We start from the raw sequence: 25,847 nt of genomic DNA, 5'->3' as shown, positions 1-25,847 counted from the left end.
CCTATCACTTGTAGGAAAAGGCAGAACTGGATTCAAGCTCCCAGTAGAATGGCTTCATAGTCTGTGCACATGACCACTGTGCTGTAACTAGCTTTCCTGTTTATGTTTAATTACAGATATCAACAATCTAGAAGTACCCAAAGTAAAAAGTGACAATCCTCTACCTCTCCAAGAAAATCGAGGCAATCCATGTGTATCTTTCCATATTGATGTATTTATATTATTATAAAACAAAAATTGACTCATATTACAACTTGCCTTTTTCACTTAGTGTATTTTTAAGAACTTTTCATGTTAGTAATATATCACTACCTCACTGTTTTCAACTATTGCCTAGTATTCATTGTATAGATGCACTATCATTTATTTAATCAGTCCCATTGAACCCTTAGTTGTTCCTAAGGGAACAATGCTGGACTGAACATCATTGTACAACTATGTGTGCAATGTTAATATTTCTGCAAATTTTTATTCCTAAAAATGTGATTGCTGAATCTCTTAAAGTTGTGATGGATATTGATCAGTGGTCCTCTCAAGAACTTGTGCCAATTTATCCTCCTGCCCATACTGTCTTGAAGTTCTCCGTGACTTTCTTTTCCTTTTCAAATGAGTTCCGGAAGGGAACACTGGTGCCTTTCCTAATAGTTCCAATCCTCTCAGAGAACTTCTCTTCTCTGCTTCTCACGCCTCTCTTTTCTGCAGAGGATACATTTCTTCCTCCCACATGGCTCAGCTAGATCAGATTCCCCCCCTGCTCAGTCCTTCTTGCTTGTGCTTCCCCAGCCCCTCTGTTGACCTCTCTCAGTTATGCAAAGAAATAATAGGATCCTCACTGGGAAGAAGGGTTCTTTGCTGCAATTTTCTTATCAAGAGAACTTAGAAGCTACTTAGAAAAGAGTGAACTCTGTATTCCTGGCTGTGATGCCACTTCCCTTCGTGCCAGTTGAGATTGGGGTTCACAGTCTTGCAGCATTACTCTTTGACTGTGTAGGGAAAGATGATCCCCTAATCTTGCTCAGCCTTATTTGGGGCACAGCAGTGAGTATGACTAAGAAAGGAACAAAGAGTTACAGTGGAAGGCAAAACTAGGCAAGGGCCCTTTAAGTGATGAAGGACATGGAAGAGGAAGGATAAAGGCATAATGCTTGCTGAACCCCTCCTTTGTGCCACTCTCCTAGCTTACTTGGTACTTTACATACATTATTGCATTTCAGTCCTCCAGGGAGAACAGACTAGACAGATGAGGAATGTTCTGTCTGGAAAAAGGAGGAGGATATGAACAAAGTTTCTTAAGTCATAAATATTTCTAGTGTAACTACTGGGAAGAAGAAAAGATACCCCTTGAAGTGAGAGCAGAGCCAGTCTAGTACAAGAGAAAGGTAGTAAGTAGTACTTCTCAAAGTGGCAAGTAAACAGTGGACTCTATAACCAGAAGTGTGGTGCAGATGGGAAAATAGATTATTTTTAAAGGTTTTAGAAAACTGCATGGTAATAGGTTGCTTAGGGTCCTTAGCCATTTTTGTTGATGCCAAGGGATCCAACGCTGCTTATGGCCCTAGTGTCCATGAAGGTATCTAGATTGGAAATGGGTGGAAAGAGGACATTCTGAGATTCCTTCATCTCTCTTTATTTTTTTTTAAAGATTTTATTTATTTATTCATGAGCGACAGAGAGAGAGAGGCAGAGACACAGGCAGAGGGAGAAGCAGGCTCCATGCAGGGAGCCCGACGTGGGACTCGATCGGGTCCCCGGGATCACACCCCGGACTGCAGGCGGCGCTAAACCGCTGCGCCACCAGGGCCGCCCCTTCGTCTCTCTTTAAACCACAGTCTCTCTACTACTTATCTTTTGTAAATTCTAGACTTCTACCTGAGATTTCTCTTGAAAATACATTTTTTGTTGTTATTTAAAAAGTCCACAAGCCATTGCATTAGTTTCTTTGATTTCATTGTTGGAGATGAGCCCCGGGCTAAATGGACCATGGGTATAGCCCACTGTGGTGGATTTACCTGCAGACCAAGGCTCCACTGTTGCTTCTCTCACTTCCATAGCATAGGCTGGGGTTTGTTGGGCTCCTTGTCCATTCCTGACCCTGACTGTTCATGGGGGAGGGCAGGGAAGAGAGGGCAAGTATGCCAGCAGGAACTGTTCCCTGGTCCTGGTAGAACAAGCCCAGTCTATTCATCAGACTTCCTGGCCCCTACCCCACTATGCCCCAGGCAAGGTCTGAGCTCCTCTGCAGCTGGGGGCCTCTGAGAGCTTTGCCCGCTGGGTGCCCCAGGACAAGTCAGGGAGGCCTCGGTGTCCACCTCACTCAAGTTCATGCCTCCTCTGAGTTCCTTATTTAATGCCTCCTCTTGCCTGGCCTTTGTGGTGGTCTCTGAGTCAGAAGATGGGGTTGAAATCTCTGCATGGCCATCTTGCAGCTCTAAGATGTACAATACTCTGAACTTTTCTCCTAACCTTGGTCATGTGTCTATTTTAATAGGTTCCTCTGGGGCAGTTGCAAGGATGAGCTGAGATAATGCAAATGACACACTTTAGCAGAGTGCTTATAATGAGGGATACCCTCAACTGTCCTCAGTGATCATGGTTGCTGCGATGATACGTCATTTTTATGCCTCCTTTCATCATTGCCAACATCCTGGTCCTGGACCTGTGACTTGGAAGGAACTTTTGATTCCTGCCATGATACCTGATTGTGAACCACTAATTCTCCACCCAGACCTCTTCCTATTTCTTTCCATTTCTTCAGCTTGCCTGATCAGACTGATTTTTCTGTGCTTGACAGTATTTAGGTTGACATCATAAAGGAGAGCACACAATACATGGGAATACATAATAACAACACTCTATTTTTTTTTAAAAGATTTTATTTATTTATTTGAAAGAGAGAAAGTGCATAACCAGGAGGAGGGGCAGAGGGAGAGAGAGAAGCAGACTCCCTGCTGAGTGCAGAGCCCAACCCAGGCTCCATCCCAGAACCCTGAGATCATGACCTGAGCCAAACACAAGACACATAACCGACTGAGCCACCCAGGCACTCCAATAACAACCCTTTTTGTGCTGTTATTGCATTTAGAGAAGTATGTATCTCCAAAACTACTCATATACTAATTCATATTTGATAGTCTTCCTATTTTGAATTGAACATTTCAGATGTCAGTGACAAAGCTGGGGACATGTTACACACCAAGACATATTGCTTTGAATTGATTTATATATACTTGCAGGTTTCCCTTTGAACCTGGGAGCAGGAAGAGAAAGTCACAGTTTAACTTCTGCTTCTCTGTAGCTATCCTATAATAAGCTTCTAAAACATAAGGAAGAACTGGTTTGGGTGTTAATGAAAAAAATTTTATCTTTGACCTTATTCTTGTTTTAATGTTCCCAAATTGATCCCAATCAACAGCTGTTAAGATTTTTGTCAGAAAAAAAAAAAAAAAGATTTTTGTCAGAATCATTGCATTCCCAAAAGCCGAAACACCTGAGATAAAGAGAAAATGCAACCCAAAATGTTTAAAAATAAAATAGTGAAACTCCTTTAATGAACAGAAAATGGCTTTATGCTTATAGGAAAGACATTGTAAATAAAATCATTTGCCTCTGTAACCAGCAAGTCCTGCCATCTTAAGGGCATATTAGGTCTCTTCGTGCCAAAAATCACAAGCCTTTCATTCTTGTTCTCATGGTCTACTGCAGTGCTCTATTCAGAAAGTTGTGGGATGAATTTTTTTTTCCTAGGTCCTTTGATGTTCCTCAAATGGAAACACTTTAAGTTGCAAGTTTGGAGTATGTTTTTAGACTAGAGCAGAACCAGAGTCCAGGGGAATGTTTCACATGGGTTTTGATGTTAGATAGAATCATTTCACAAATCCTGTTTGCCTCTCAATATTGTACATGGATTATAGACCCTTTTTAAGATTTGTCCAGAAAATAACCACTCATGAAGAAAAAGTTTATGCACAAATATGTATATCACAGCAGGCTGAAGACCTGGAACAACTACAATTTACTCTACAAAGAGAAAGGTTAATTACTCTGTGGTTGAATCATAGGGAGCAGCTTTACATAACAAATAAAGTAGTGTCTTAATAATGTGGAGAAAACTTGGTTGTCATGCTATACAGAAAATGCAGAATATGAATGGTGTGTAATACAATCACAACTATTACATGTGAAAATATAAGGACAGTGGTATCACAGGCAGTCTTTTGCTTTTCTTAATTTTCTAATTTTTCTGTAATGAGGGGGAATGGATGGGAAACATTTGGGGGGCTAAATATAGGAGCATTATCCTTTTTTGTTGGTGATTTTCAGTTTGATTGGATTTGTAGTGCTATAAAAGTTTTCTTTGATTTTTCTAGAACAGTTTCTCAACCTCAGCCAGTTTTCTAGGCTGGATAATTCTCACTTGTGGGAGTGGTCCTGGACATTCTAGCATGTTTAACAGTACCATTGGCCTCTACCCATTAGATGCTAGTAGCACGTCTTCAACTGTGACAACAATGTCTGGCAATGTCTCCACATATTGCCAAATATTCCCTAGGGGAGCAAAATGGCTGAGAACCACTGTTCTAGGATCATGTGCTGATACTTTACCAAATGTCCACTCCTCTGTGAAGTAAGAGGGACCAGAGAGATGGTGAACCAGGAAGGAGAATGTGTGTACCAGGGGGTTTTGGTGAGTGACTTAAGCCTGGAGCTAGTAAGACCTCAGGTCAGTGTAGTGAAGAAGGGGCAGAGAGAGGGAGAGAGGAATCCTGGAGACCCTTCCAAGGGGAAGCAGGTACAGTGTTCACAGTACATTGTTTTCACAAAGAGGCCATGGTGGCTGGCAGTCCAGAAGCAACCTGACTCCGAGACATGCACCAAGAGCTAGCAGTATCTGTTCAGTTGTGCACAGCATGGAGAGGGCTAGGAATTCTCTCGTTCATGAAACACTTGTTTGCCAGAGAGGTGCTTGGCATTAAAAAAGTACGGCAGGAGGTAGCAGAACCCCAGGGTAGGGTTCAAGGAGAGGTCTTCAGCCTCTTGCAGGCAGAGGTGGAGTGAGGAAGGAGTCTGCCAAGCAGCAAGGCTCCAAAGAACAGAAATATGAGCAGTTCCGGTCACAAGAAGGAGGTAGACCCCTGACTTCCCAGCCAGAGATGGGAATGAAAGCAGAAGCGCACTTGACTAGACATGGTGGAGCCTGCACCAGAGACCTAAGCTCCTTAAATTCCTCCTGACTCAGAACAGGATTGTCCTCAGAACCTGGGGCAACACACAGCTGGCAGGTGGAAGAAGCAGAGCCTCACAGGGGGAGCTGGCTGAATGGGCAAGAGCCCTGACGGCACTACCCAGGTGGAAGTGAGATGGTGCAGGGTCTCAGGTCTAGATTGAGACGTTACACATGTTCTGAGAGGACAGGAAGAGACAGAGTCAGTTTTCCTATAGGAATGATCAAAGAATGTGCACTTTTTGAGTTTTGATATGCAGTGCTAAATTACCTTCCAAAATGACAGTATAATGATCAATGGGTAAAACATGATTTTAATATTTTATAGTGTTTAAATAATAAATTTATTATTTAAATTTATTATCTTAAATGTTTACAGAGGTTCATAGCTGTTGCAGCTTTGTTTCTGTGACCTGTTTTTGATCATATCTCTGATTTATACAATGTCTAGTCAGGAACACAATCCCAAATAATAAACATATATTTGGGAAAATATACTTTATGACAATCCACTTTATGGCGCGATTTCCAGAAACGATGTGACACAAAGTAAAGATTGTAAGGTTGGTGTTGTTTTATCTGTTTGTGAATTTTCATGCTTTTGTCTTCTTCAATGGCTAATTTATTTTCTATCCTCTACTAGAAATGTATATTTAATGAAGTTTGAATGTTCTTTTTAAAAAGTGTGTAGAGCACAGGAAGATGAATAGGTGGATGAGTAAGATGGTGGCTCAGTTGAATATTATGTGTATCTTCTCTTTCATGAAATAAGTCCATTCAATTAGTATGAATAATATGAAGTTTCCATTTTATAGCTCAGAAACGGTCAGATATCAGCAATTTTGTACGATTCAGTTTAATAGTAATGTTGGCTATAAAGAAAATTTTTGTGAAATGAATATTCTGCTTTTCATTACTTTCTTAAAAATTTAGAGATTCATTTTCCTGAAGACAGAGTTGAAAACTTTGGCTGTGTATCCTTCTGGGCATGGCTGGAATTCAACAAATTATTCTTGCTTAGGTGGTGTTTCCATTGGAACAAGAGTTCTTAGCCCTGGCTGTTCATAAAATCACATTTAAAATTGGGCAAAGATACTGATGGCCCCCACTACAGGATGATAAGTCAGAGCCTTGGGGGGGAGGAAGGAAAGAGGAAAGGCTCATGCCTCACTACCTTCTGTCCCCTGGGTGACACTAAGGTACAGTTACCTTTGAGAACCATGCACTAAAATTCCACTTTAAGGAGTCTTAGCAAAGCTTTTTTAGGCCCTAGAAAACAAAAACACAGCAACTCTGCTCCTGATCTATTTTCTGAACTTGTTTTGAACCAAGTTCCAAGGATGAAATGTGAAAAAATTTTATACTTAACTTGATTGAACCCATATTTTCATTTTCACTCAGTAGCACATTTATTGGGTGCCAACTATGTGCCTGGACCTATGGATCTGGGTATTTGGGGGAAACAGATTAGTGATAAGTAAAAGGAGAAGACTATGGATCCTTGAAAAAGCCATAGGATTATATAAAATATCCAGAACTGGCAAATCTATATAGATAGGAAGTAGATTGGTGGTGACCTAGGCCTGGGGAGGTTGGGGAGAAAATGGGGAGTGACTGCTAATGGGTATGGGACTCTTTTATTGGATAATAAAAGTGATATAAAATTGATTGTGGTGATGATCGCACAACTCAGTGAATATACCAAAAACCATTGACCGTACACTTCAAATGGATGAATTGTGTGGCTTGTGAATTAGATCTCAATAAAACTGCTATTAAAAAAAAAAAGCCACAAGTATCCTTCACTGGGAGGACTTCACACTGAGTAGTTGAATTGGGACTGGCAGAGGAGAAACTCAGTGCTATACCCTCATTCCTTTCAAAATTGACAGAACTTAAAATGGGGACAATTCTGAAAGCAAAATGAAGTAAATCCTGATTGGTGACATTTAATTATCACCTGTATTCCAGATAGCATGTGAGTGATGAGACAGGAAGATGGGCCAGGAGCCATGCAGATGTCCTAGGACATCCAATGGGTGAGAAAGAAACAAGAACTTTCATACAACTGACTCAGTCCCAGGGCTCCTAAGTGTTTTACTTTTATAATTCATATAATCACCACAGTCTTATCCCCATTTTCCTTAGTGAAATGAGGCACATAGAAGGTAACTGTCCCAAGGTCATGCAACCAGCCAAGTAGTGACTTTAAGATTGCCTTGAAGAACAGATAGGATTCTGATAGGTGACAAAGGAAAGCTTGGGTGTGCTGAGTTCGGAGGGATGGTGGTAAGCAGCTTGGTTTGGCAGGAGCAGTGGATCCCTGGAGGGTAGTAACTGAGAATGAGTCCAGAAGGGTGGACAGATGATGGAGGCACTGTCATGACTACATCCCAAGATGCCATGGGGTGGTCACCATTGGAGATGATTGAGTCAAACCGAGGCTTAAGAAGGCCATGTATTCTCAATGCTCAGGTATGTGTTTCTGTCTGATGTGTGTGTCTCTGGGTCTGTTTAGCAGCAGCTATGAGTGTATTGTCTGGAGCACCACCCAGTGTCATCTACATCTTACCTGGTACTCGGGTAAGACACACCATAGGACCTGCCATCCCACTTGACCCCATGATCTGGCGTCTGGTTGGAGTAGCCATCAAAAGAGAAGTCACAACAACCTGGGGGAACTACAGAGCCTCCAAGGACCTGCCTTAGAACCTTAAATTCTTTGCCATGATACCACAGTCCCAGCCCAGGGGCTCTCCCCAAGCCCAGAATGCTCAGAACATTTGGCATCAGACCTCCTGGACGAAAAGGCAAACTCTATACAAAGGGGAAGGAAAATACTGTTCTCCTTTGACCCCCTCACTCTCTTCAAGACGGGAGCAAGTTGGGCTTCCCAGCCTTCTCCCCCTTCCCACCAGGATGGATAGGGATGAACAGTAATGCAGCTAACAAGGGCAGAGGAGGGAAGGACATCCAGCATCTTTGGCTGACAGTCTGATCTCCAACCCAGACCTGCATTCAGAGCCAGCAACTTTTCATCCCCATAAACTCATCCCTGTGCACCTTCCTAGCCCAGTGTTGTCCATCTCAGAGCTTAGTTCATTCAGGAAGGTTTTTCCTTCAGATTGCTGTCTGTTCTGACTTCCTCTCCTGCTTGGATATTTATAACAAGCTTCATAGCTCCTCATACCTTACAGGTAACTTTGCTTTTTATTAAGATCTCCATGTTACCCAGATAATCAGGAATTCACAGTACAGCTGCTCTTGCCTTATTTTTTCATCCACCGGCCTTACTATAGGTTCATGTATTACACCCTGTCTCATGCCCTTGCCTGATTTGGGGGATGTGGTAGCTACTCACTTCCCCCATGAAGTCAGCCTGTTCCACTTGCCTGAACCTTTCTCTTCTCACTTATTATCTCCTGTCACATCCTGTCCACTTGCCTGAACCTTTCTCTTCTCACTTATTATCTCCTGTCACATCCTGTTCATTAACTTTCCTTATTACCTGACCTGCCTTCCAGCCACCTTTGGTCATGTAAGAGACACTCAATGAAGCAGGGGTGAGTCATTGATTAATGGGTGAGTACTTCATAGGTTGGTGCTTCATAGGATGGAGGGTGATAATTGTTCTGATGTCTAAAACCAGGCAAACAGCAGGTGCCTCCAGAGCAGACTTATCTGAGACTCACTGTTCTTCTTCATGCCCCTACCTCCCTCTTTCCATCCTGAGCTTCAAAACTGCATCTTTCTAGGATTCTCTTCTTGTCAAATTCTTTCCCATTCTTAACTGCTCATACAGTGGATCTCATTTATCCTCACATTCACTATACATACACTTCTTGGCTTTGCTTACTTTTTATGTCTCATGTCTGAAAATAATACTAGATATGATTTTTTTTAACGCTTTGTGAGTGGCCTTTGATTGATTTTGGAAATAGAGAAAGGATTCATGGCCTTGATAGGAAAAGGTTGCTCCGTCTGTCTTAAGAATTCTTAGAAATGTGTCCTGGGCAAAACATGGATGAGGAAACCTGTTGGAGGAACTGATGGAAACAGAATTAGCCCAGTCAAGGATAGCCATGCCCTCCTTCCTAACACAGAATATGTCCTACTTCCTGCTTTCTCCATGGCTGACAGGTGAAGAGTGGAAAAGTAGCAGTGTGGAGGGAGGGCATCAAAAGAAAAGAACTTCTATACCCCTGACTTCCTGGAGCCTGTTTCTTCTCTATTCCTAATGCCTCTACCTCCTTTTTGTAGTACATCATAGTCACTGCTATATCACAAATCAGCAACAGTTAAGAGGGTTATCTGTGGTCTCTCCATCAGTTTGGCTCCATGCCAGGTCCCCATATGTGCTTCTTCTCCATCCATGATGAGACAAATATAGCTCCTTCCTCTCTCCTTCACTCACAGGAAGTAAATGGCTAAGCACCATTGGGGTTCTTATAGTGAGGGCACAAGATTTTGAGAAATGGAAGAGCACAGGGAATGAGCTTCTCAGTTACAAAAGATAGCCTGATGATAGAACCCTCTAGCTGTACCCTCATTTTTTCTCCAGAAGACACCCACTGATGTTCAAAGAAACCACAGAAATGACTGGGATTTACACTGAAGTATGGCCCAATCAGAAGACCCCCTTCTTCCAGCTCAGTACTGCATGCACTAGGCCTCCTTTAGTTCCTACCTGCTTTGCTGACAGTGAGCCTCAGCTGCCCTGGCCTCCCTCTAGGGAGGCGATGATGCTCTCTGCATTATCTTTGCCTCCTTCCTTTGTCATTACTGGTAATGTCCAGTAATGATGCCAAGAGCTAGCTGAATCAATTCAGGGAATATATGATGAGTTCCAACTGTATGCAGCTGATCACTGGATCATGGCGGGTGCAAAGAAAATCCTTGAGACACCCACCAGTGATTGATCCCAGTGGGGTCAGTCATGCCTGTCAGGAGACACACTGTTGTTGACATTGCCTTTAATTATATGTAGTCACATCTGTATAGTATCCCTTACAAGCTCTTAGAAAATAATGACTGCATTCAGTTATTCAGGGTCTCTGCAAGTGAAAGACAAAGGTATTTTAGACTGTTGCAACCCAGAGAATCTGGAGACAAGGAGAGAGCTCTTAAGTTTTCTTTTTACACAATGGAGCTTCATACCATTATTCTGTATATAATCTTTTTACCAAAACACTGTCGCCTATTTCTGTCAACAAAAGACCTCTTTGTTTTGATAGCCAAGAAAAACCTTAGGCTCAGCAGAGACAACAGAACAGGCTTTTTAAATGACAAAATGTAAGGGCCAAAATGCCTTATTTTTGGAATGTAAATTAGAAGCTTTTATTTTATTTTTTTTTAATATGAGTGTAGTCCTCCGTTTTGATGAACTTTAGGTGCTGTTTTGTTTTAATAATATCCGTGTAGTTCTTTGGAATGCACCTCATGGTGACTATATCTTTTGTATCTGACTACAGAGTAGGCACAGATGAAGTGGAAGGTAATAACTTCTCATACCTCTGAGCATGTTATCTTTGACCTTCGATCTTTCCATATGATCCTATTCCTGAGCATATGTGCTTATGTACACACGTTAGCCAAGAGCCTCTCTAACAAGACAGAAGCCCTCTATCTCAGGGAGAGAGTCCCTGACTCTTCTTCATTAACTTGCATACAGTTCTCCATTATTTTGGAAACTTCTTGAAGGCTTACATTTCCACTTCTATATTCCCAAGATGGAGAGGAAGGCAGTGTTTCCTTCAGTCTTTCTCATCTCTTTCTGGCTCTATACATCCAGCTAGACAGGGAAAGTTCTCAATCGCTACCCACTTTGTCAGATGCCTGTCTCATTGTTACACTGCAGGTGTGAATGAGGTCAGTAGTCTCTCTCCTGTTCCAGGCTGGTAGATAATGTTGAGCACTTTGTCCATTCCCACTGGCTTTTGTTAACAAGGAAACCATCACAATGTAAGAACTCTTAGAAGTGATCATCTTAGGGCACTTGGGTGACTCCTGTCCGTTGTGTCTGACTTGGGCTCAGGTCATAATCTCAGGGTCTTGGAATCAGCCCTGCGTTGGACTCCATGCTCAGTGGGGGAGTCTGCTTGTCTCTCTCCCGCTGCCCCTTCCTCCACTCATGCTTGCTCTCTCTTCCTGAAATAAATAAATAAAATCTTAAAAAAAAAAAAAAAAAAAGAAGTGATCATCTCTATCCCATTGGTTCCTTGAGAGCTGAGACTGGATCTTATTTGATATTACATCTTCAGCATTTAGCATGCTACCCCTAGAAGGGTATTGGTGTCCGCAGACAAAGGAGATAGAATCCTCCAGCTATAAACTTTTTTTTTTTTTCTACTGAAGTTACTTCCATGGTTGTTAGCTTAGGAAATATTTGTGAAAGGGAATAGTTCTGGGCTAATTGCATTCGCTTATCAGAACTCAGAAAGACCTTGTCTACACCCAAGGCTCATTACTCACTCTCAGTTCCAACCACAGGGAGCCACTCTGTACTTGCTGTTCCTTCTGTTTAGAATGTTTTCTTCTCTCATACCTGATTCTGCCCTCATTTTTGGCTGGCTAACTCTTACTGTCTTTAGGTTATGTTTAGTTGTTACAACCTAGGAAAAGCTTTCCACTCCCCCGCCTCCATGGCCTTCTAAAACCCTCTTCTGTGTTACCAAAGTACTCTGTGGTCACACCATTGCAGAATCACATGCTATAAAAGAATTTCTCATTTTCTGGCCTACCTCCCCAAATACTTGGTTACTCTCTTGAAGACAAAAACTGTTTTATTCATCATTTTATTCTGGCACACTGTTTGGCACAAATCCACATTCAGTAAATATTTGTTAAGTGAATGAAGGAATGGAGTCCAAACAAGGAAGACATTCGTAGGCATAGATTTCTTCCTCTTCAGAGATTAGGATGCAGCCAGAGACTTTGTCCATGTCTACCTTTCATGCCAATCTGTGCCACTCCAAGGATTCCTGAGTGAGTACTCCTGCCTGGGACCTGGTTGTTACTTATGTTCTGTCAGAGGCTGCCCTTCTCTGCATGGGGGTCCCTAGGATTTCCCCCCAAGCTGGGCTATACCCCTTTCCTATACCATACCTCAACTCTCCATCCTGTCCAGGCTCCTGGTGCCTTTTCTCTCCTAGACTCAGCAGTTCCTCTCCCAGGCTCCATGTCTTCCTGACCTATCTGAGTTCGATGATCACTCTGTCTCCTGGAAACCTGGTGCTCTCCATTCACTCATCATGGCCCAGTCCATTTGTTTTGCCTGAAGCATGTTTACTGGTTGGCATGTGGTTGTTATCAACCAGTTGTTAAGCCTGATTCTACTTTGGATGAAACCTGAGAGTCTATACTGCTAGTTCTAAACAACTCTCAAGTCTTACTGGTAGTATGAGGCTCTGAAGTGGGTGCTGTCATGCCTGCAGCCAGCTTGATGAGTTAAGGCCAGGAGTCAACTTACACAGGGTGCTGTGTTTCAGGGTCGGTCTAATGTTGGATCACTACCAAATTTCTATTCCTTTGAGATTAGGGGGAAGAATGTCCCTAGCTCCTCTCTGGTGACCATTCATTTAGCCCCCATTAGAGGAGAGACTTTCAAGGATTAAACCACTGCAGATTTCCAGTAGAAGAAATACAGTACATTCAATAATGACAAACAACTATCTACTGACAATTAGAGGAGGGTCTCTGCTTACAGATCCTACTAGTCAACACTCCTTTATTCCTACCTTCTTCCTTTGCCCTCAGAAATGAAGCTCAGAGAACCCCCATCAAAAGATGGTGGGAGGGGACGCCTGGGTGGCTTAGTGGTTGAGTATCTGCCTTCAGCTCAGGGTGTAATCCCGGGATCCTGGGATCAAGTCCCACATGAGGCTCCCTGCAGGGAGCCTGCTTCTCCCTCTCCCTATATCTCTGTCTCTCTGTGTGTCTCATGAATAAATAAATAAAATCTTTTTTTAAAAAAAGAAAGGTGGTGAGAAGAAATGAGGGGTTGAGGAGAGACACAGGCAATGGGAATAAAGGGAAGGCAAGGCAAGAGCATGAGGAAGATAGGAATATCAGGGGATTTGAAATTGGGGAGGAATAAAAAAATTTGAGAGTGAAGAAACCATGGGGATCCAGGGAAAGTTGGAGAAAATATCCCAGGAGCAACCTGGACAGAAAGAAAACAGAGAAATAGGAATAAAGAAGCCTGCTTTAACTGCCATGTGAACCAAGAGGGGATACATATATATATGCCAAGATATCTCCACAGGAGATATATTTTTTATATATATATATAATATATAGTATACATATTATGTTATATATTTTATATATATATATACTAGAATATAACTTAGCCATCAAAAAGAATGAAATCTTGCCATTTGCAGTGACATTGGATGGAACTAGATGTATTATGCTAAACAAAATAAGTCAGAGAAAGACAAAATAAGTCAGAGAAAGACAAAATACTTCACTCATATGTGGAATTTAAGAAACAAAACAGGTGAACATGTGGGATGGGGAAGAAAAGAAAGATACAAACCATCAGAGACTCTTAATGACAGAGAACAAACTGAGAGTGAATAGAGGGAGGTGGGTAGGGGATGGGCTAAATGAATGACAGAGATTAAGGAGGGTTCCAGAAACCAATATTGCTATGTATGTTAACTAGAACTTAAATAAAAATCTGGGAAAAAAAGAAAACAAAAACCACAGATTACTTCCCCACTGCTACTAGATGGTGGCATTAAAGAGTCCAACACGATCAGCCAAAGATCAGGGTCTTTCCTCTCTACCACCAGGCTTCTATTCTGCTATTCCATCTCTGGTGGTAAGAGCAGTATGTTCTGGGAGATCAGCCTCGGGCAGTCTTCAGGCAAAGCGCAGAAGAAGGAAATGCAGTGTTGGTTGGTCCAGAAGCAATGACTCCAGGCAGTCCAGGGCAGAAGAGGCCAGGACAGAGTGAGTGGGGGGATTCAGTTGGCACAAGAAGCAAGCAGCCTGGCCCTCTGGGTCAGCCTTGGTCCCCTCCACCTGTTGTGGACACACAGCAGTCTGGAGCCATGGGACTTCAGGAATTTTCTGCCCCCCTCACAGCTTCACATGTGCATAGCTTAGCAAGAATGTTGCTTCTGAGCCTCTGAGCCAAGGCATCATGGTCCACAGGATTTGTGAGTTTGTTTTTTTCTTACAGGGGCTTTGTCCCCATGTGATTCATTAATTGACCCATTGCTCCTTAGAGCTGCAGGGAGCCTGGTAGTTCAGGTCATTAAATCCCTTCTGTCGGCCTAATTCATGGCTTGACATCACAAGCCTCACAACATAATCCATTTGTCCTGATTTGATTGATTTTTTTTCTTTCCAAGAGGCGTCCTTAGCAGCCAGGTTTTCTCATTATGATATGATTCATCTGTATGGTAATTCCCATTAGAATTAGTATCTCAGACATGATTCATCCTTGGTAATATTAAGCCAGAAGCATCATTTCAGAAAGGCCTGTTCCAATCACAAGGACTTTCTGTGATAGATGCCCCATCATTCAGCTAGTATTTGTAAAATTTACTCTGTGCTGGACTCTAAGCTGGGGCTTTGGGGAATATAGATATGGACTTCACCCTTGACTCAGGAGCTCCCATTCTGAAAGAAAGGTGACATGAATGTGAGTATTTATGGAACAGATAATGAGAAGTGCAGAGATAAAGAGTAACATGTTCTACTTAAAGTCTTAGGTAGTGATTCTCAAACTATCAGTAATCAAGGTCACCTGGAGGACTTGTTACAACACATTTCAGGCCCCAGCCCAAAGGTTTCTGATTCACTAGGCCTAGTGTAGGGCCCAAGAATTTGCATTTCTAACCAGTTCCCGGGTAATGATGACATTATGGGAACTGTACTTTGGGAAACTGGCTTTAAGCCTTCAGTGATTTCTCTGTTGGCTCCCTTTCTCTACAGCCTGCAGGGTGCTAAGCAGTGCACTCTGTGCTGGAGATAGCCTGTTAAATAAGACATGGCCCCAGGCCTCTCTGGGAACTCACAGCCTGGGAGGGGAATAAAACAGTGACTTCCATATCTCACAGACGTGCCTTTAGAGAGTTTTGCAAATGGGCAGTTGGAGCACAGAAAAGAAGATGGTCTTTTCTTGCTAGTGCCTGGAGAAGGCTGCATGGAGGAGGCAAAGTCTGAATGCAAGGATAAAATGTGGATTGAAAGAAGTTATGTGGAAGGGCTTTTCCAAATGTTAAATTCCCAGTTTATCAAATGTCCTGGGACACCCTCTCACACTCCTTCTTAGATGTTTCCTGCAATAATAAAGGTTCAGCTTACTTCCCATAGAAGCAAATGGCGGAGCTCTGGTTAATTGGCCTGGCCTTAGCAAAGCCTTTATTTTTGGCTCCCTGAAGCTGTGTTTGGTCAGCGTCTCCTGCATGGTCTGAATATTCTCAGTAGAATGGAATTCTCCGCACAGGCACTTGAATGGAATGTGGAATGAAGAGCAGAGGAAACGACCACCTGCTACCAATATCCTGCTCCCTGTTCCTGCCACTAGGTCTGCAGGTTGCTTCAGCCCTTATCCCCTAAAACAGCCTCATTGCTTTTGTTGACTCTTCAGGAAATATGGCAGTTCCTCCATCATTCCATTTTGTTTAGACACACATACCCCTCAAACTTCCAGTATTTTCAACCTTCTTAAACACTGCTTCTAGATTCCAGAAGTTAGGAAAAGGGCCCAGGAGACCAGTAAAAGGGGTTTCCAAACCACAGCTCCTAACTGCATTGTTACCCAGCCTATTTACTCACAGTTAACACAAAGTTCAAATAAATGTGATTATTTGGTTTTCTGGCTCAGGCTACTTTAAGAATCACATTATGGGGAGATAAGGTGCTATTAGAAGTGCATAATTGTCACTAGTGACAAATGACAACTGATATTAAAGAACACTGATAAGATAGAGGGAAACAGAAGATCCTAACTAGGGGCACCTGGGTGCCTGAGTCAGTTAAGTGTCCAACTCTTGGTTTCTGCTCAGGTCATGATTTCAAGGTTATGAGATCAAGCCCAGTGTGGGCCTTTGCACTCAGCAGGGAGTCAGCTTCCCTCTCCCTGCTGCCCCTCCCCACCCCATACACACTCTCCCTCAAATAAATAAATAAACCCTTAAAAAAAAAAAAAGAAGACCCTAACTCTACACTGTATTAGAAAATAATGATCAAAATTGTCATCAAAATTAAGGTTAATCTCCTCCATCTCCCATTTAAGAAGGCTAGGAAGCATGGATCACTGAACAGTAACACTAAGATAATTGAAGATACTGTTGGCTAACCCTTTATGTTGAAGAATATTCTTTGAATTAAGCTGAACTAGGAGAGTCAAGATATGAATGTATATCCTGTTTTTTTAAGCCCCAATATTTCCAAATCATCATTTTCCTGCAGAATCAGGATGGAAAATAGATCAGATTAAGCATTCTCAATCAGCAAATTATAATAGAATAATGTTAAACTGGGGATCCCTGGGTGGCGCAGTGGTTTGGCGCCTGCCTTTGGCCCTGGGCGCGATCCTGGAGACCCGGGATCGAATCCCACATCGGGCTCGGTGCATGGAGCCTGCTTCTCCCTCTGCCTATGTCTCTGCCTCTCTCTCTTTCTCTCTCTGTGACTATCATAAATAAAAAAAATTAAAAAAATAAAAAAAAAGAATAATGTTAAACTATTGGCAAATATCTCAGAACAGGCCACATTTGGTTAGTAGCAATTAGGAGCCTCATTTGGGTATAGCTGTTCTGGATACTTTGTAAACATTTGATGCCATTTCATGTGATTTCCATGTCTGATGTTCAGCAAATACGAGTGACATTACAATGTCTCCTGTAGTTCAGATGACTCCACTAGATTCATGACCAAAAAACTGGAGAATTCTAGCCAAGTTCTTGGAGAAGATATGGAATAGAGACATTTATTAATTTAATCAAGAACTTATTGAGAAACTATTATGCCAAACACTCCTAGGCACTAGAAATAGAGCCATGAAAAAAAGAAGCAAAATCCTAATGAAGCTGATATTCCAGATGGAGGAGACAGCCAATAAACAGAATCCTACAATGATCCCTCTTAAAAGTGATTTCTTTGACAACTGTAGTATAGGATTCCCTAACTGGTTAGTAGCACTGATGGAGAATCCTAGTGCTAAGTCCTAGCTTTGTGCATACTGGTTCTTTAAGTCGTGGTAATCTCTCTTCCTAGAGCTCTTCTGAAGTTTTAATGAAATCATGGCTCGAGGCTCAGTACCCACTTCATTTTAAGCACTCAGTAAATGTTGCTGTGATTACAACATAGATAGATATGATAGATATATCTATCTGATATATCGACTATCTGATGGTCGATAGATACCTAAGTAACAAGCCTTCTTCTTGTTGAAAGATTTCAGAAGATATGCCATCAAATCTAGGAACATCATAATTTTCCATAACTCTGACCCCAGAAAGATAGCTTTTAAAGCAGAGCAAGTTATGAAATTTACTCCCCTTGACCAGTACCCTCTTTGATCCCAGTAGAAGTCAAATTGAGACAAAGCTCTTGGTAGCTATGTAGAAGAAGGAGCTCTCCTGGGTGAGTGCTGTGGATGTGGTATATCTGGCTTCTTCATGCCTTTCCATGCACCAAAGTCTTTGGCTTTGTCTTATCTGAATTGCCCCAGCTCTCCTCAGTCTTGGATGTTTCTTTTATTTTGTTTTAATTCTGAACTCTGCGTCCCAGTGCTGGTTTCTACAAGGTATATCTCTTTCTTGAGTCATAAGGAGCGCAAATGTTTTCTTAAGTTTGTCCAAGCACTACTTGCTTTTCTGCAAGTAACTTCATAATATCAAGGTCATCCTGCTCAAAGGTAGCACCTTGGCATAAAGGGGATAGTGTACCTCCATGAAAAAAAATCCACTCACAGTCCGCAGTCATTGTCACGCGGAGCCATGAGGGGTGCTGTTGGCAACATTGATCTATATAGCTATCTATGTAAATCTTAAATCTCTAAGAATTTAACAATGACCCAATGTAAAAACCTCGACTCCTTTTCTTTCCTCATTCCCAACACTTCAGCATGTCCTGTGGAATCTATATTCAAAATATATCTTGACTGTAACAGTCTTCAGCATTTAATTAACTTGTTTGGCCCACATATGTATTGTCTGCACACTAAGATGAAGCTCTTCCTGCTCACTGTTGGATACCCAGTAATTGGGCTTGACTTAACATATGTGCTTAATAAATATAAATCAATTGTTGAGTGAATGAGTGGACACATACCTGTTTGGCAAACTCAGATGCTGTGTTGTGACATGTTGATTTTATCTCAAAAAAGATATTGGCCTATACAGGGTGGTGGTGTCTAGTTTTCAGCACCTTTAATATCACATTAATCAAGTGAGATAAAGTTTATGTATTTTTTTTTACATTGTACTCTAAAACTATAAATCTCCATATAAAGGAAGCATATTTGGTCATTCATTAATCATAATAACTTGCTTATTTTCAAAAGTAGTTTTAGGGTGACCATGAAAGGAATTATCATGAATCAAAACAATAACAGCATTATAAACACCACTTAAATATCTTGCCAAATAACAATATTTTCTTGAATCCCGCTGTTTGGGCTTTTGGTGTAACCAAGTTTAGTGCAATGGATAAAGCCAGACCACAGAGCTGGACAAACCAGATTTCAGTCCTGGCTCAGCCTTTTACTAACTGGATGAAGTTGGCTGTATTTCTCCATCTCTCTAGGCTTACTATTTCTATTTGCAAAATAAATCAACCTCACAGGTTTAGTGTGTAGATTCAAATCTCATGTAAGTAAATACTTATCATTGTACCCAACACACCATCATTGTGTCAGTTAACTTTTGTAACAAAGCACTCCCAAAATGTAGAGATTTTTAACAACAATCATTTACTTAGCTCTGTGTTTCTGTGATTTATCTGGATAGCTCACCTAGTCTGGATCGACTAATCTCTGCTGGGCTCTCTCATGTATCTATGATGACAGTTGGACTGACAATTGGATGAGCTAGGATCTAAGATGGCCTCGCCATGTGTCTGGCCGGAGTAACTGGGCCATGGTCTCTCATCTTCCAGCAAACTAGTTCTGGCTTCTCCACATAGCAGTTGTTACAGAGTTCCCAAAAGCAACAAGAGGGCAAGGTCCAAAGAACAAGTATTTTTCAAGACTTTACATGCATCACATTTGTTAAATTCCCATTGGTAAAGCAAATCACAAGGCTGGCTCAGAATCAGTGAAAGAAATAATTTATGGCCATTTTTACAGTCTAACACGATCAGAATTGTCACCATCATTGTAGAAAAAACAATATTTGAGTATTTTTTAAGTGGTAGGTGCTATTCTAATTGATTGTATTTATAAAAAGCTTGTAATCCTTATCTCAACCTTATGAGGCAGATACTATTATATCCTCATATTGGAGAAAAGGAAACAGAGACACAGAATGACAAAGGAGCTGATCCAACGTCACACAACTGGGAAGCAAGGGAGCAAGGATTCAAACCAACATTCATATGTTGGTATGTTGGTTTCAATCCATATTCATAATGACTGTTCTATACTGCATCCTCTTCCCACTCTACATATGTAGGACTTTCCATGATTGTTTCTTTTTTTAAGTGGATGATCTAATAAGAGGTTATAGCCTGAATTTAACATGTTCCCTGAGCATTGTCATATCTGTCACCACTTCATCCATGTTTCAGCTTTCTTCCAACAGACACCTTATTAAAGCTTACCCAGTATTGTTATGGCTGACCTGTGTTAGTCCAGTTCTTGGTAGAACCTGATTATTTTTTGTTTTTAGTGGTTGGAGTGTTAGCAGTGGTGTGGAGTTTATTCTAGAACTTTTCATCTTTATTTCTTCAGAGAAATTTGAGGATTTGGAAACAAGTGACTTATGGTGATGCTGAATGATTAATAAATAAATACATAACATATATATATATATATATATATATGGTAAAATGCAATACCCCTTGAAAGCAGAGACTGTGACTTTGTCTCCTTGGCAACTAGCAAAGGGAAGAACACCCAGAGGACATGTTACGGGAGCTCAGTATATATTTATTGTATATAGTTACACCAAGTTCATGTCCCATTAAGGCAAGGGATCACACACTTATATACTAATAGTGACCAGATATTGGCAACATGTAATCACTAGAGAGGGGTAGAACTGGAGAACTCATGCCTCAGGTAACAGGGAAAGGTCTAGCCATTTGACACCGCACGGGAATGTTTAGTGTTGCCAGATTGTTCTAGTTTTTAGGAAATGCTGTAACTTCAAATGTGTATGTAAAATTTCCTGATTTGATATGATGTTTTAAAATATTAAATAATTGGGATCCCTGGGTGGCTCAGTGGTTTAGTGCCTGCCTTCAGCCCAGGGCATGATCCTGGAGTCCCAGGATCGAGTCCCACATCAAGCTCCCTGCATGGAGCCTGCTTCTCTCTCTGCCTGTGTGTCTGCCTCTCTCTCTCTCTCTCTCTGTGTGTGTGTCTCTCATGAATAAATAAGTAAAATATTTTAAAAAATAAAAAATTAATTAACTAATTAAATAATCTCTACAACCCAACATGAGGCTCAAATTCACAACCCTGAGATCAAGAGTTGCATGCTCTACCAACTGAGCCAGCCAGGCACCCCACTTTCCTGAGTTTAAAACACTATGTCGGGGATCCCTGGGTGCCTCAGCGGTTTAGCGCCTGCCTTTGGCTCAGGGCACAATCCTGGAGTCCTAGGATCGAGTCCCACGTCGGGCTTCCTGCATGAGCCTGCTTCTCCCTCCTCCTGTGTCTCTGCCTCTCTCTATATATCTATCATGAATAAATAAATAAAAAAAAAAACACTATGTGTCAAATCAAACAGATCTTTTGATACATCTGACCCATGGCCAGCCAATGTGTCACCCCGTACATCAGGCGCTGACTGGCATCTCTGTTGTATAACAGCTGTCCTAAAGGCCCAAGAAGGAAGGGGAACCACAGAATAAGGCAGAGATGGAGCAATGAGATAATAAGAGAGGCAGAACTTCAAGAAAGATGGAAAATTGTCTATTTCAGAGATTTCACAGAGGTCAAGGAAATGAAAATAAAAAAAGATCATTTGATTCAAGTAGATTATTTGGTACAACACTGCATTCACAGGCTGTGTTTTTAAAAAAGAAAGAGAGAAAGAAAAGAAAAGAAGAGAAGAGAAGAAAAGAAAGAAAAGAAAAGAAAGAAAAGAAAAGAAAAGAAAAGAAAAGAAAAGAAAAGAAAAGAAAAGAAAAGAAAAGAAAAGAAAAGAAAAAGCAAGCCATGGGCAAGTAACATGAGAAATACTCCAAACAGTTAAACAAAATAAAATCAATTTCTTTTTTTTTAATTTATTTTTTATTGGTGTTCAATTTACTAACATACAGAATAACCCCCAGTGCCCGTCACCCATTCACTCCCACCCCCCGCCCTTCTCCCCTTCCACCACCCCTAGTTTCCCAGAGTTGGCAGTCTTTACGTTCTGTCTCCCTTTCTGATATTTCCCACACATTTCTTCTCCCTTCCCTTATATTCCCTTTCACTATTATTTATATTCCCCAAATGAATGAGAACATATAATGTTTGTCCTTCACCAACTGACTTACTTCACTCAGCATAATACCCTCCAGAAAATCAATTTCTTTACTCTGACCCTTTTCATTGTCTTTAATATCCTAATATGCAATGTAAATCTTCAAAAGGAGAAATAGGTACTGTTTCAGTGATCAAGAAGTCATTTCATACAGTTCCTTTAGATCTAATGACCTGGGGAAAACATTTAAGGAAAGCTGTATAAGGGACTGAATGAGTGAGCCACTGGGGCTCTCTGGAGGAGTGATATGGAAACTGGAATGCATAAGGTAATGAATGAGGCATGATAAGCCAGTGGAGCAGCTTAGCATGTAAAAAAGTAGGTAAACCCATTAGTAACTAAGAACCATCAGCATCTTAACTTTGTAAAATAAAAGCCTTTTAGCATCATTCCTCTGATAAAAATGAATAAACCAGGGCACCCCTGGTGGCACAGCGGTTTAGCGCTGCCTGCAGCCTGGGGTCTGATCCTGGAGACCCAGGATCCAGTCCCGCGTCGGGCTCCCTGCATGGAGCCTGCTTCTCCCTCTGCCTGTGTCTCTGCCTCTCAGTCTCTCTCTCTCTGAATAAATAAATTAAAAAAAAACTTATTAAAAAAAATGAATAAACCAAAAAAAATAAAGGGGTCCCCAACTTCTCATGGATTAAACCTCTTTGCCTGACATTCAAGGTTCTCCTTTATCAGGCCAACTGACATTTCTGATTCCCCTGTTATGTCCTATACTTATTCTCTGTTCTAAATACCCTGCTCTGCGCTCTGTCCTTAGGGCATTTTCTGTTTTCCAGCCTCTTTACCCTTGCTTACCTTGTGAGTTGCCTTCCCCAGCTGCTCCGATTAGAGCTGTGCCTATTTTCCAAGGCACAGCTCAAATCTGCTTTCCTCAGAAGCCTTCCTTAGCCATCAAACCTCACAGTTTTTTTCTCTGAATTTCTAGAGCATTTAAATTTCTGAAGGATTCGTTTGAGACTTAGTGTGTTGGAGATTGCCTATATGATTGGGAACTGAGAGAAGAAAGGCATGTCCTGAGCTGTGCAACTCTCAACCCCCGTTTACCCTCACAATACACCCAAATAAGGTTAGGATGATATTATTCAGCAGCACATAAGAACAAGGGTATAACCCCATCACAGTGAATTTCATAGACTATGCTCTGTTGTTCTGCAACCACCTGCTGCTATTCCCTGAGGATAGAAGAGTTCATTCTCTTCTTGCTTAGAGTAATCAGTGCCATTTGTAGATACTAGGTTGAGCACTTACATGTATTGTCTTGGTGAATCCCCCAATTTCTCTAAGAAGGGGCACTAGTATCCCCAGTTTACAGAAGAGGAAGCATTCTCTAAACATTCAAGTCAGATTGTTCATGTTTATGGCCCTCTCTTTAGCTGGTCAAGGCAGAACCAGCAGTACAACCCCACATTCCTGACCCAAAAGTCTGGGCTTTTTCTGTCTCAGCACACCATCTCCATGGCTACACTGGCCACCAGAAATTTAATGACAGAGAAAGGAAAGAATTCATACTTGCCCTTGCAAGTATATATTAGTAGACTGCAAAAGGCAGAGTAGAAGTCTACTGAGAGTCAGTGCAGTTTGAATATGAGAGGTATTCTGGGAATATTCTAGGATCTGCTAAGGACCTAGCACAGCCCAGTGGGCATCCTCTTGAGAACCAGTGGGTTGTGGTTAAGGTGAGGTTTGGAGGTTTGTGCATGACAGGGGCACATGCACAGCCCGGAGGACATGTGAGGGTCTTCTCTTCCTTGGGTACTCACTGATGTCACTAGGGGGATTGACCTCCATTTTCACTCTGCTATGAGCTCTTTGATTATCTCTCTGTCTCTCTTACTAGACTTGGAACTCTCTGAGGGGAAAAGCTGTCTTATTTACTTAGACCTGATGCATAACTGGTATATAAATATAAAATACTTGTTGATTTGATGAATGGATGACAAGGCAAGGTGCTCAAGGTGGAGATAACCCAATATAGTCCACTTTTACTCCACTATCAGAAAACTAAATTAACTATTTCTTCCCTGTTGTTTATATACTACCCAGCAGTCTCAGGCCTCCCAGAGACCTTCACAAAACCCAGAACCTCTCTTCAATAATGTAGAACCTCATAATTTTCAGGCCTCATCTTCTAAATTAGATTGTGCAGTTTTTCAGCACAAGAGGTATGTGCTACTTCTTGTACATGCCTCACATCCTTCAGCTCACTGCCTCACACAGAGCAGGATCTATATAAATGCATGTTGAACAACTGTATTGGAATTATGATTGGAAGCCTATCCTAACTGTACAATCTCTGTGAGATAATTCTTGGTGAATTCAGATGATAAAAGGGAGAGGAAATCAGGATGGTGATAGAGACAGAGCAAGAACAGTGGGTAGGATCTGTCAACTCATTGGATGTGGAAGATGAGACAAAATGAAGAGGAAAAAGGATTCCAAGACTTTGAACCAAGCTGATGGGCTGAAGGATTATGCCCAAGAGAGAAATATAGAACTTCTACTTCCCCTGAACTTCTCATCCTCACTGCACTTTGAGCAGAGAGAAAAAGATTCCTCATGAATGTCCGGCTCAAGTGTTCCTTGGAGGCAGACAAACCTGTGGCAGTCAGGCACTCAGGAGAGTTCAAAAGGACAAAAAGGAAAGGTTGACTTTGTCACTCTGCAGAAGAGCTTTGCTCTGCCAAGGAGGAGGAGGAGAAATTGGAGCTGAATATATTTTTGGTTGGAACTACTTGTAAGTGTTCTGTTTGATAGCAGAGTTGTTTGAATGGCCGATTTCATAACTGCACATAGCTTTTCCAAATAAATGGTGTCTGTAGAATGTTCAGGTTAATGCATGAGTCCAGTGCTCAAGAGTGTTTGTGCTTAGAGCAACTGGGCCTTCTTTCTTAATAAGTCATCTTGGCATTTTGTCAACAAACTAATTTGCTTTTCTAAGAAACTAGATTAATACTTCCTGTACTCTGTGCTATTCACAGATCTACAATGCAGTGAGAAGGGAAGAAGAAATAGAAAATACCATTGGATCTCTTCTCCATTACTTTACCAAGCTCCCAGCCTCCAAGACAGCCCATGAAAGGATTAGTGTTGGTCCATGCCTAAAGCAGTGTGTCCGAGACACCATATGTGAGTATCGTGCCACCCTCCAGAGGACGTCCATATCTCAGTACATCACGGGTTCGCTCCTAGAAGCAACCACATCTTTAGGAGCGAGAAGTGGCCTACTCAGTACTTTTGGAGGATCCACTGGACGAATGATGCTAAAAGGTAATGTCTGAGATTTACTTTTCACTTTCCACCCTTTCAGTGCAGAAAGGAATCTAAGTTAGCATTTATGCATCTCCTCATGGAAAATTGAGTTTACTTTTTGGCAATTTTAAATAAAGTTTGCCACTGTCATAAGCTATAAAAAAGATAGTCCTTTATCAAAATCCTTTAAGGTATAAACATTCCAAACAATAAGCATTAAGATTTTGAGATTGTTTTTTCAAAAGCAGTATGACTGATTACAAGATTATCTTTAATCAAAAAGAAACTATTCAGACAAAGCGTTTCTCCTAGTGGTGGTCTATGACAGATGTGATGTGATAAGATGTGATAAGATGCTTAAAAACAAGTGTGGTCATGTGGTCACAGTGAAAACCAACACTGAGATGGAACAGAGCAAAATGTAGTCCTTTCTACACAGAATCAATAAGTTCGTGTTGACCAGAAAAGCTAAAGGCCATCTTCCAATGATTCCCATCTTTAAAAAAAGGATAGTCAGGCATCCTGCTAAAACATGAAAGCCAATGGAAAATGAGGTGCTTCAGCACCAGAACTTCCCAGCTACTTCCCACGAGTAGCAGACAGGCAGGTCAGAAATGGCAGTGTACCAAAGAACCTTGGAGATTTGTGCACTGCACAGCTGTCACAACCCGCTTGGCAGTCTTCCCTGGCAGGAAGCTGCCATCCAGACG

At 41.5% G+C, this 25,847-nt stretch overlaps 1 protein-coding gene across 8 annotated transcripts in view; it reads left to right on the top strand.

Moving 5' to 3' along the window:
* PLCE1 (phospholipase C epsilon 1) overlaps positions 1-25,847 on the top strand; it is a 321,197-nt gene that overhangs the window by 128,115 nt on the left and 167,235 nt on the right. For all 8 annotated transcript variants that reach the window (XM_072805985.1, XM_072805984.1, XM_072805983.1 and 5 more), the window contains one exon: positions 24,867-25,155. In XM_072805985.1, the coding sequence (XP_072662086.1) occupies positions 24,867-25,155 (289 nt within the window). The remainder of the gene's footprint in view (positions 1-24,866; positions 25,156-25,847) is intronic.

Source organism: Canis lupus, chromosome 29, assembly GCF_048164855.1.
Source record: "Canis lupus baileyi chromosome 29, mCanLup2.hap1, whole genome shotgun sequence".
Classification (NCBI taxonomy): domain Eukaryota; kingdom Metazoa; phylum Chordata; class Mammalia; order Carnivora; family Canidae; genus Canis; species Canis lupus.
The sequence above is the reverse complement of the archived record's forward strand: the minus strand, read 5'-3'. Positions and strand labels throughout refer to the sequence as shown.